The sequence below is a fragment of the Protomyctophum parallelum genome, assembly GCF_964188405.1.
Source record: "Protomyctophum parallelum genome assembly, chromosome: 4".
Lineage (NCBI taxonomy): Eukaryota > Metazoa > Chordata > Actinopteri > Myctophiformes > Myctophidae > Protomyctophum > Protomyctophum parallelum.
Window position 1 is genome coordinate 19,561,268 of NC_139700.1, and position 13,000 is coordinate 19,574,267.

A 13,000-nucleotide genomic window follows, 5' to 3' on the forward strand; every position below is an offset into this window, starting at 1 on the left:
AGCAATCACAGTATAATATTTGAATCTGGCCAGAAAGTGCTTTGAATGCACCTTTAAGCCCTGAAAAGCCACATCAGCAGCATCTTGCCTTTGAGAGGGGATTGAGGGGAGTAGAGATATTTAACCCCTATCTGTCCCGCTTGCCAACAGAAGCATCGTAATGGAGATTAAAAAGCTGCTAGATCTGCTCACCTGGCAGTCACATGGACAAAAAAGTGCAGAGACAAAAGGAAGCAGGGTACTGTACAATTACAATACAGGACACACACACACACACACACACACACACACACACACACACACACACACACACACACACACACACACACACACACACACACACACACACACACACACACATACACACACACACACACAGTGACATGCACATGCACTGCACCTGCTGGCTGTGAATGGACAGCATAAAAACGCAGTAAAATCTGCAGTGTTCATTAACTCGGAGAGTATAAACAATAAGATTGACACAAATAAACCCGTAACTCAGATTGACGAAATTTACAAAAGGACACATCGAACTATCATTTGGTGATGTTTGCGGTTAAAAAAAAATAGACCTAGCGTTGAAAAATGATGACAGATTGCTTTATTACCTTGTTACATTCACGTTCTGCGTGGATGTTCTCATGTCAAAATAGCAGTTTCAAGTAATTTGAATTAATTGCACAACATAAACGCTCTGTGTGTAAACACCTAAATGAATCCAGAGTTAAATTAACACTGCAGACTTGGCTGTGATGTTTCTGTTTGATGTAACTACCTTATGAAATAAGAGTGCTGTAACAAATAGATTTTTAAATGCCAGTGTGATAGCCATCCATTTGCCTTGTTTTTGTCCCCCTTTTACTTTATCTGGCTGTAGCCTGTAGGGAATGGCTCACCTATATAGAGTGACGAGTCTTTCTTCTTCACATGATCATCGATGTAAGACACGCCCAGGGGCTGCACTGGGGTGGCCCCGATCCCCAGCAGTACTTGGGCTCCAATAAGCAGGAGGTACATCATGTTGGTGTTGGCCTTGTTGGCACAAAGTTTGTTCTCTGCCTGCTGCGCCGCTTGGCTGCTGGTGTTGGAGCAGACATCGCGGCTAAGGGAATCAGTCCGCCACATGATCTCTGTATACTCATACTGCTTCGTTAGGAACTCCGGCAAAGCTGAGAGGAGGGCGCCGAGGGCCATGACGATGCCCCCGCAGCCAATCAGCCGTGGCCGATGGGCTTTGGCCCCAAAGTAACTGACAAACAGGATGAGAGCCAGGTTACCAATCTCAAAGCTGCTGGCAATCACCCCGATGTCAGCACTCTTTAGGTTGAACCGTCGCTCCAGGGTGGTCAGAACGCTCACCTAGAAGAAATTAAAAAACAATAATGATGCAGTTATTCGGGGCATGGGATGTTCAATGGACTAAATGGAGTGAAAATACAACTCGATGCAAAACCAACAGGAAACAAGGCACAGAAACCCAAAGATATCCCTTTATTTTAGAATCAGTTAAATAATGAACGTTTACACACTGCAGGTAATGTAAGGTTAAGTATAACTTTTTGTTTTCCCTCTCAAAAGGCATTTCACATCTGGTGGCATGATGTGAATAGGTTTCGACCTGAGGAGATGAGCTTCACATTGCATGAAAATGCCACAATATTGAGAACAAGCCCTTAAATTATTTTTTCCTTTGGAATATACTGACTCACAGCACTATTCAAATGTTCCACATTGTGGTTGAGTTAAAACCTCCTGCCTGCCAAGAGGCATTCCCCTTCAGGATCCACTGCTCTGTTTCTGATTAACCAAGGCACTGCGACATTTACTCCCACAGCTCTTTACTGGACTGCCTACCACAAGCACTCTTTTTCCTGTTCTGTTCTTTGAAATAGGTGGGGGCATCATAACTTCTGATTTAAACGGAGAACACAAATACTATCGTTTATTTAGGTGCCCCTGGTGGTGATCACTGATCAGCCATAGTTGGACGTGATTAAACGTGTGTCGTGTGATATGATATGTGACGTGTGTCGTGTGTCGTGTGATATCATATCTGGGAACAAACTGTGCCCATGTGTATCACAATGTCTGAACAATTCTCATACTATTTTCCATTACCCTGGCAATTCCCACCAGGCTATGTTGGGCTTGGTTGGTTGGCTTGAACCCCAATCAGACAGGACGTGTTTTCTAGGCACTGTACCACCGCAGAAATTTGTGTTTGGTAGATAATGTTTCTGTTGTAACAATGATTTTTGGCAATAACTTTTATACCATTGGAAAACCTGTTTATTGGCCTTTTAAATGGTGCCCAATTTGTAAGGAACATGCAATTTGAGCGTTGTGCTTGTGAAAAATCAACTTGTTCTGCTGTTGCTACAGACTCTTGTTTTGAGCTTCCTACCCCAAGCGCCCACAGATAGCCCTGGTACCTCGGGGTGTGTGAGGTCCATGGTCCAAACACAAAGCCCCCCAGGTAGGCATTGTGTTTCCCCATAGGATCCCACTCTAACTGAGGTCTGTTAAAGTGGGATCCTCTGGACTCCAGAGGATCCCACTTTAACAGACCATCCAATCAGTACATGGGCTCTGTGTCTCCAGAGTCTGGAGACACAGTACACCCATGTACTGATTATCACAGTCCCCCATCACAGACACAGATGTATATGTAGCCTATAGGACATAAATAATAAAAACATGTTTTTTGTTGTTGTTTTTCCAGAACTACATATGTTTGTGATATAATGGTTATAGTGGGTGATTGGTCATAAAAAAGGGTATCTGTGAATTTGTGAATCCACAATTTTGAATGCACCTTTGAGCATTATCCCATTTCTGTCTCCCATCTCACAAATGCCATTGTCATCAAAATGTTAAATCTTGAGTCGCTCAGCAGAATGGGAGATTGATTATGCCGACTCACGGAATGTTTAGAGGTTTTGTATGCAAATGATTTTGTTCAGCTGTACTTTTTTTTAATTTTTATTCAATAAAGCTATTAATCAAACAGCCATGCAAGAGGGGGAAAAGAAAGAGTTCAATCCAAGCTTCTACAGCAGCATCTACTAGTAGACTAGACAACGTGGCTTCCCAGATCAAACATTCCTGGAACCATGGAGAGTTGGCCTTAAAACACTCTCATATCCCTCTCATCCTCAGAACAAATGCCAACCAAAAGCAACCAGTTGACACCATATTGTACTATGGCTTGAGCTCTGTGCAGAGAGGGCCAGTACCCCCCGCACGGCTGTCCTCGGACATTCGGGATTTGAACGTTCGCTCGTTAGGGGTAGGGTTGGCACTCGAATCTTAATTAATGGGCTTGAACCATTCGTTTTTTTTTTTTTCTTTGTTTTTTTTTTTTTGTGTTTACATGTTTAGATGTTATTAATAATCAGGGGGGCACACAAACGATGCGCCGGTGCGCATACGTCGTCAAAATGTTTTCTGCGCCGTAGATCAAAGGCATGCAAGGCGCATTTGCGCACGCAGCGCACCAACAGCTGAGACAGTTATATAGAGAAATCTGACAGGAATTCAAAAAGAACTCAAATGTGATGTTAACGTCCTATAAGTAGACTTAGAAATAAAATAAAACTAGTGTTGACTAATCATTACACGTGTCTAGCCTACACAAATACACTGTCTGTGAGCATCTTTATCTTTTGCATCTGCCCGTGTGTGTGGGAAGCATAACATTGTGGCAGTAGAAACGTCTGTATGCCCCCAACCCCCCGATTTAGTTATAGTGCCAATTGATTTCTCCCCACAGACATTTCTGTCTGTTGTCACTGCTGTTGTAACCTACTGGCTCACCTGACAGTTAGAAGCCCCCACAAGGTGGACGTATAGCCTTCGTCCTACTCTCCCACCAAACACTTCCTTCTAGACGCTTGACAAAGCCGGATGCACCGCGGTGGATTCAAACCCTTAAGCCCAAATGCACCAATGATCGCCACGCAAGTCCTTGCAACATGCAACTAGTTGCAAGTTGCAACCATTATCCTCAATGGCAGTTGCAAGGAGTTGCATTGGTGTGGCTTACCTTAAAACTGTTTTATTGAAAGGAATTGCGACAAGTTGCAAGGAGTTGCAACTGGTGAGGTTTGGGCTTTAGACTCTGCAGTGGTGGGCAGCTACTTTTCCACTGTGCCACCCCTGAGCAGCCGGCCGGCTAAAGCATGATTACATAAATAGCCGATTCGCAATGCGGATGCGATGCTTCGTGAGCTTGTAGATTGGCAATTTTGGCACGTGATGTAGCATAAATTATAGGCATAACACTCACTGTTGAACAGTGCACCAAAGTACAGTAGAGTGATGGGAGCTACCACCCAATCCGATCCAATTCCATTATCTCCGGTCTCAGACAGTGTGACGCACAGTAGTCAACTACTTCTCTGAGCTCAGCAGTGTAATTAATTTGTGGGGGCCAAGCCCCCTTTTCCCACATTAAATACTGTATGTTTGTACATCTGCCAGTGGTTCTCAAAGAGCGGACCGGGGACCCCCAGGGGTCCTGAGGGGGTTCCCAGCTAAATTAGTTAACATAGCATTGTTCATACATACAATGGCTTTTTTATCTACATGACGGTACAAGTTCTATCTACAAGCTCCATCTAAACAATTTTGAATAATTTTCACAAATCTGATATTGGGGACCTGTCAAAATATTTTCAGATGTGGGACTGTGGCCAAATACATTATTTAAAAGATTTGAGATTTAACCACTATATCTTATGCTATGTTAAATTCAGATTTTTGGCCTATCCATTGGATTTTTGTCTGAAGAGCAAAAGAAAAAAGGACTACAACAACACAATTAGAGAATGCATGCTTAACAGACTTATACAGGCAAGTAGTTAGATAAAACAGGTGCCACTGCCAATACGAACCCATCCAGCTCTAAACAGTCATTTGAGAACTACTGTCAATTTATTGTGTGCTTACATAACCAGTAAAATATTTGTTCCAGTTGTTTTGATTAACAATGTGTGGTCTGAAGGTAAGACCACCTTCATTGGCAATCGAAATACATTCCAAAATACTTTCTGTAAACAGGAGAATGTCTACTGCATAAGCACATTGAATTCCAGCTTCCTGAGACATAAATACAGACTTTTTCCAAACAAAAGTCCACATCCACCTCAGGTTCTTTCCTGCTTTGTGAAAGATTTTATAATCTGATAGTCGTACCATCGTGACAGTCAAATAATAAGATAGTTGTCTGAAGGACAATAGAGCACCGAAGTCTGACGTCACTTTCAGTAGAGGGCGTCAGTCCCCAGGTTCATGTATTTGTTTAGTTGCATTGAAATCCCCATTGAGGCGATTTTAGATCGCCTCATATAACAACTGTGTTTGAAAAATAAACATGTCACCCCGGCCGCTTCACTCTTGGATATGAAGAAACAACTGACTGAGAGAAAACGCTAATGTTACTGCTGCTGAATTAGTTAGATTTTCGCTAGAAGCAGACTGTATCATATATGAGTGACTGACTGTTGCAAACGATACAGAGACACCTCCCTAACAATAACGCAGAGACAGCTTGTTTATTTTTGGACCACAACGCTTATAGTAGACGATATTAAGATCACCCCATGTTATTCTCCATAGAGAAATTACTTCCGCGAACCAGGGGAATCGTCGGGATGAGCGAGTTACGTCAGGACTTCGGTGCTCTATAGTGTATGAATTTAAAAAGATTATAAAAAAAGGATTTAGCTCTTGCAGTGTAAACAAAGTCCACATCACTATACATTGCCACAGAATAAAATCCTGTGTTAATCTAATTCCAAAGTTGTAAACATTCTTAGAGGTTACACTTTCATAAGAGTTGAATTAACAGTGAGGATTTGACTAGTATGAATTAGCCTGGATTTATAATAAATCCCCCCCCCCATACCAAATCTCTTCCCTGAACATATCCAATCTACAACATCACAACATGTTTGTAATGCAACATGTACATACTACATACATGTCATTTACATAGCTTGTAAATATACCATTTTTGAGGAATGTTTGGTTATTCTTGCAAAATGTTCACTTCCCAAATCGCCAGAATTTGGGAAGTGGTTAAATTAACACTCAGGTAAGACCCTTTTTACATTACACAACGCAATCTACGCAAATCAGGACTCAACAATCCCATGCATTAAACTGGTTCTTCTGTGGGCATTTCCAGTAATAACAAGAACAACAAGATGGTTCTGTTGCTAAGATGAGTAAGTTGTGCTGTAAGCCACTAATGGAGAGCACGCCCCGTGGCACTTGGGTTTTGGCCCTTAACGGCCTGCACACTCTTACTGTAAATCGCATCAATCCAATCATGGATACAACAATAGCTCATGTGGCGCAGCACAAGGCTCTCCCTGAACCACAGGCCATGTAAAATGGGCTCCATTGAAGGTAACACTGTTGTGTTTGCAATGATAAAGCATAACAAATAGCCTCATGTGTTTGTCCAGGCAAATCGTGTTGTTCCTCTCACTCACACCCATCATTTGCAATCCTCACCTCATGCCCGGAGTTTACTCTTCAAATTGGCATGTTTGAACAGGTGGCCAAAATTGGAGGGCTGTTATGAACAAAACAACACAGCTGCTGTGCTTTTTCTGTATTACAAGACATCAATTATTACATTCTCACGAGCAAGTGTCTCTTCCAGCAGGATGACATTCTGACTGAAAAGCTGCCCTGGCAGCCCTAGGTAGAGCTTGAGGCTCCATACAGAATGTATATGTCGCATTCCAAATATGTTATTTCACTTCAGTCCATTTGACTGTCATTCAATAGAGACAGTGTTTCTTAGAAAGTAAACAGTGGCTGAACAAATAAACACCCGTGTGAAGTTTTTATGAGTTTAACCTGAACTGTGAAAAGGTTGTATTGCAGGTTGCTGTTACTGTTAAGATTCGATCCATAAAGGTATAGGCTACTAAAGGTCAAAATGTTTTGTTCATCATCAGAGGTGTCATTGACAATGATTCTAGCAGCGAATACAGAAAAACTAAATAATAAAACAATGGAAGGAAATATAATTGAATGGTAAAGTCTTAAATTCTTCATTGTGAATTGCAATTTATGGCCCCTTGACCTTGGTGATGGTTAACACTATATAACTATTAAATTAGGCTACCTGTATGAAAAGGCGGCATGAACTTGTTCTCCAAAATGTTAGACATGTTTTAGTAAAATACATGTTTAGGCAACTTGTATGTAGCCTATCTTGAGATTTCACCTTTTATATTGTGGATAAGCTACTGTAAATATTCACAATTTCAGTATGCTAAATACAAATTTGAGTCAATTCCCATGTGAATATGAAATAAACAATCTTAAATTACAATAGGCCTATAGGCTACTATCTTCCAAACTATTATTATTAACCTATTATCATCATACTTTTACTAGCTCAACACAAAAAAATATGCATGCAGCATGTCCCATTTAGGATACCCGTTCATTGTTGGTCTAATACCGCAGTAAATAAATAAATAAATACATTTTCAAATGATGCTAATGGCAGGCTGCAGAATCACTGCACGTGTAATTACATTAGAATGAGCTATTCATTCAAACGATGGAAACGCTCTGCTGTCTGTTGGGGGAGAGCCAACCATGGCAGTGGACGCAGCAACACAACAAGCCCACCTAGCCGGTTACTTGTTATAATGTGTCATTATGTCACACGCTGCACGCACAGTACTGACTGCTGCACGTACTTTGATGACTACCTACTCAATGTGGTGCATGCATGCAACTATCATGCAAGCAGAACCCAAATCCCAATAAGGCCGTGTTTGTATAGCATTGCATGGTACTGGTAGGAGGATAGTGACATAGTATGTGTGTATAATGATCGTATCACCCACCACTTGATTTATAAAACCGACGTCTCGCGAGCAGTTGCCTACAGCACACACTTGGGGCTGCAGACTCAAGCGCCCCCCCCCCCCCCCAACAGTCTGTCTGTCTATGTAATAATCTACTCACCAGGTATGCTCCGACCGTGCCCTGTGCCAACATCAGGGCGCATTCCGCTATCAGAAATATCTTGATATTCGAGAAGCATGAGGTTTTGCTGGGTTCATCTTGTTGGAGTATGTCTCCGCTGCTCCTGTCCGAGTCCCTGTGCTTTTTCACCTGCATCCTTGCAGAGCGGCTCCAGCACTTCAGATTGAAGCACTGCGCGAAACCAGAGAGAAGATGACCCGGCTGGAAGACAGTGTTACCGCGTCCCTCCCGAAGACAGCATTCGGTGCCCTTGCGCTGCGATCACTGTCACTAATATTGTCCGTCACAACACCCTCTCTTTCTTTACATATGATAAACTACGACTTGGAAAGAATAAACATTGCTCCCTCGTCGACGCACAGGGACGTGTGAACTCCCTGACGATGTTCTTCTCAATCTCAAAGGCACGAGTGAATGACAGGCGCCGGATTTTCTGTCAAAACGCATTATTTGCCCGGCCTTTTCCTTGATAGATCTGGGGAGACGTTGTTGGTTCTGCTCGAATTCCGATTATTCCGAGGAGAGGCTTGCCACGGCGCCACTGCTCTGTACCGCCATGGGCAAATGGTACACGCACACTGAGTGTGTGAACGACTGCCTTGTGTGCGCTCCAGATTCCTCTTCGATAAGGTATCGGGGTCTAGTTCCCATTGCCTGAGGGGTTTGATTGGTGGCGCCAGGATTGGCTAGTTGGTTGTCAAGCAACTACTACTACTAAGAGCTACATTATTTTAGACTAACCAGGCTACTACATGTCTGTGTAATTATTCCTCACAGAATATTTGGTAACAATATAATAATATCTATATTCTTTCTAGTCTACTACACATTTGATTTGATTTAATTTGAACAATATTTGCCGCGGTTGCCTTAACAACGAACTACCCAATCACAGAGTGAAAGTCTCTTTAGGGCTATGGGATAAGCCTATAGACTTCACCGACTACTAGGCAGTCAACGAAAGCCACACGGCAGTGGCTTGTGGCGCTGTGCAGTGCAGCAGCATGCACCAAAAGTCTATGCGATTTACCTTTGCCTTGATGGGCCTAATTAAATGATGATGCCAATATATTACAAGAATATGATGATGATGATGTGAAAAGTCAGTGAAGATGGATGACACGCACAAACATGCCTAGCCATGCAAAGATACTCGTACCCCTATCTATAGCAGTATTTTAGCTATTTTCTAGTAATTTCTTCTTCATATATATATATAGGCCTAGGGTGTACGTTTTTGTTTAAAATGTTTAAGAATTAAGTCTAGGCTAATCATTGCTTTTAATGTATCAGCTTAAATGATTATATAGTGCTCCAGTAGTGCAACAATTTTGTCTGCTTATTTTTTTCTTTTTAGTTTAGTTTAGTTTGTCATGTGTCTGACTTTTTTTCACGTCAGCAGATGACCTAAAGCCAAAACCCCACCAATGACTCGCCACACAACACCTTGCAACATGCAAGTAGTTGCAAGTTGCAACTGTGCAACTATTTTTTATCTTCCTTTTTGTTTCCCCTTTTCTGGTCACCTTTTTGGCAATCTAATGAATCTATGCTCTTGTAAGGGCCTAGTTCAGCTGTATTTGTCCTTCTCTGACCACAAACGGTTCACGCCCTGTTCTACAGAAGCAGGATGCAGTCTGTGTGAAGCAGTGGCGTTTCCAGGAATTACATTTTGGGCAGCCCACCCCCCGCACAATCTGAAACACTCAAGGTTTTCAGAGAGATTGTACTGGCCAGACGAGTAGGCTACAAGTGATGGGTCCACTCAGACCCCCACACCTAGCACCCCATGACACAAAGGCTGAAATTTGCATTCTAATGTGAGCATCGTGCTACGCACAATGGCCTAATAGTTCTCAGGTTTGGTCTCTTTTGTCGTGTTTTTCAAATGGACTTGGCCAGCCTACAGTAAATACGCCACTGCTGTGAAGACTACAGGAAAGACACAGAGGAGAGAACTGTGAAATCAGCTGGGGCAGCATGGACGGGGCATCAAGGTCACTGTAGCCTCAGGGGCATATCATTTTGAGCGGTGCCTCCGCTCCATTATGCAGCTCTGTGTGTACGTGCAGAAAACGTGCACGGAAAACTGCAACACGGTAACTTTGTCATTTCTCTACCGTTTCGGACACGGGAAGGCTCGCCGGAACTGGGCCGACCCCCACACAGTAACTCTGTCATTTTTCCCCAAAAATAATCAAAGTACAGTACAGAGCACAGTACAGTAACTATAACAATAAATGTATAGTTGCTCTGAACTACAATACAGTTCAGAGCACTGTACAGTACAGTAACTTACAATAAATGTATAGTTGCACAGCTCAGTTCAGTGTGATTTTTGAAGGACAGAAGGCCAAACTGCCCTGCCCCTGCCCATAGACATATGGTGATCCAGTTGTCCAGAACTGCAGATCCGACCGATACGTCCATACATGGCCAGATGGGCATACAGTACCGACGATCAGGGAACTGGAACTCCACCAGAGGCGAATACTTCTTATAACCGTCATGGGTTAGGATTTAAATATCCAAACCTATACTGGGAGGTTATGAGAAATATAAATCTAATCAAGTATTGGTTTCAAAATGTTTGTTTGTTTGTTTGTAAGTAAAGACGTGTGTACTGTTCTTCACTTACACATAAACAGGTGTGTGGCTGTGTGTGCATGCTTGTGAATGATGGTTATTATTCCAAAGCGGCAGCTCCAGTGCTTCAGTGCATTCCATTCCTGAATAATAATTATCCAACCTTTCGAAAAGGAGTCAGAAAAGGTTATAAATTGTACGTCTCTGTCATTCACTATTTCCCTCTTTCTCCACATGATTCTCTCTACATGATTGAGATAACAAGAAAAAAATGTTATTTGCCCATGCCCATAGCTAATGACTACAACCTTACCTAGAGGCTAGACTATTATAGTGTTTCAATTCTGCTTTAATAATATGTTTGGAGATACACCATGAGTGATTTTATAACGAGGATCTTTAACCAGCGTTTCTGCATTCTATAGCCAAGCACAGATTAACGATTAACCCAGTCTAATCAAAATGCAGCATATTCAGTTACCAAACTGACAGATTAGGTAATTTCAGAGGAATTGTCACTCATTTAAAACAAATGAGAAGTGAAGGTCAACTGCCCGGGTATATGGACCACATCCAGCGAACAGCCTTTTGCTGGGTTTGTATGTCTGAATCTATGGTCTGAATTTGAAAATGTGTGCCTGTATCAGTATGCACTTGTTACTACTGTACTGTACATACTTGTTTAGGCATGAATCACGTTGAACAAGTTGGTGGGTGGAAATGGATCAGACCTACGCCAGGAATGTAGCCTATGAATGGAAACATCTAATACAGAGTATAACTGTTCTAGCTTCTGAAGTCTCAGTTATTTATAGGATTTGAAAGGGTTGGAGCATGGAATTGAAGCCCAACCCTTCTTCTGGGAATCATTAGGAAATTGGCTGAAAAGCAGGAGGAAAAAGCAGGGATGCAAACAATACAGCAGAACTTTCCTGTTATTGGTTATATTGAGTCAGAAATGTCTGGTTTAGATTCAGATGTACTCTTTATTGTCAGGACATTTTGTTTTTATGGTGTGTGTGAGTGTGTGTGTGTGTGTGCGTGTGCGTGTGTGTGTGTGTGTGCAATTAAACACTCAAAACAGGTAATGTCAAAAAGGTGTATATAGGCGAGACAAAATCACAATATCACAAGGCAATCTGTTAGATTATGCCCAAACTGGTAGCTGGGGTTGTGTGCCATATGGTCCGGATCCTGCAAAAGGTGGCAGTGTTAATAAGGGCTGGCAGGTTGGGAGTGGGGTGGGGGGTGCTAATTATTATTCTAGGCATTATTTGATTATACAGTATAGGGTTATTTTTTGCTGTTCTAAAGGATTGCTTTAGAGTTTAGAGGACCTTTTACAAAAGAGAGAAATTGTGTAAATTGTTAGTATTAGTTAAGAATTGTCATTTCACAGGTTTACAGGTCAGTGGGTGAAATCCTGTCATAACGTGGGCTGCCATATGACGTCATTTCAAAAGCCAGACATTGAAGGGGCTCACCCTAAAATAAATCACACTTGTCTGTGTGAAGTGAGGGGTGCCTAATTGACCCACATGATGTCACATGAGGTTTACTGCTGTGAACAAACATTAAAAAGTCCATAGACTTGGCTGCCACTGTTTACAAAGTGCTCTAAACAAACATTAAGTCATCTCTAAAGTCATATGCCATATGACGTAATATCAAGACATACGTTGGAGAGGCTAGTGTGGTGTAGAGCCCCTAAAAAAAGATCACACTCGTGTGAAGTGAGGGGCGCTCTTACCATCATACATCATCAGATTCCGTGCTCAGCCAATCAAATCTACACATTTCGTGGTACACAGACACTCAAAGCTGTGCACAAAAAGCAGCAGGTGAGGTAGCCTATTATTGTGTAAATGAGGTTAGCCATAAGCTGCAAAAGAGTGACAGCGCATCGGTAAGTCCACAACATAACAGCAGGTATTTGTCCACTTAAAGCAGGGGTTTTCAACTGATTGTGAACCAGGGACCACCACCCTGACTTAGGCCTCTTTTAGACGGCGACCATCTCCATATAACACGTCAAAGTCCCGTTGCGTTCTCATTTTTTCTTACCCTTTACACGAGAACGCACACGTTATGATATAATGTGCTATTATGCTATACTGTCGCTAGGTGGCGATAACGGGCTGCCAATTAGACAGGTCACCCCCGTACAAGAAGAAGACGCAAGCTGTGCAACACTGCTCTGGGCGCGCCACGGGATGATATATATGTATTAAATAAACGCTGCTGCCGCGGCTGCCATCTATCACAAGGCTTTTTGAGTGGTGCAACCACTCCTACAACCAGCTTGCAATGTCCTTGTACCTGTTTGTGTGTGTGTGTGTGTGTGTGTGTGTGTGTGTCTGTCTGTGAGAGCACGAGTATGTGACTTAAT

At 42.4% G+C, this 13,000-nt stretch overlaps 1 protein-coding gene across 1 annotated transcript in view; it reads right to left on the reverse strand.

Annotated features, from left to right (window-relative positions):
* slco3a1a (solute carrier organic anion transporter family member 3A1a) overlaps positions 1-8,628 on the reverse strand; it is a 45,773-nt gene extending 37,145 nt beyond the window's left edge. The window contains exons 1-2 of the mRNA XM_083763716.1: positions 8,005-8,628; positions 900-1,362 (exon numbers count right to left, since the gene is read on the reverse strand). Coding sequence (XP_083619842.1) covers positions 900-1,362; positions 8,005-8,160 — 619 coding nt within the window. The 5' untranslated portion in view covers positions 8,161-8,628. The remainder of the gene's footprint in view (positions 1-899; positions 1,363-8,004) is intronic.
* Positions 8,629-13,000: the final 4,372 nt, after the last annotated feature.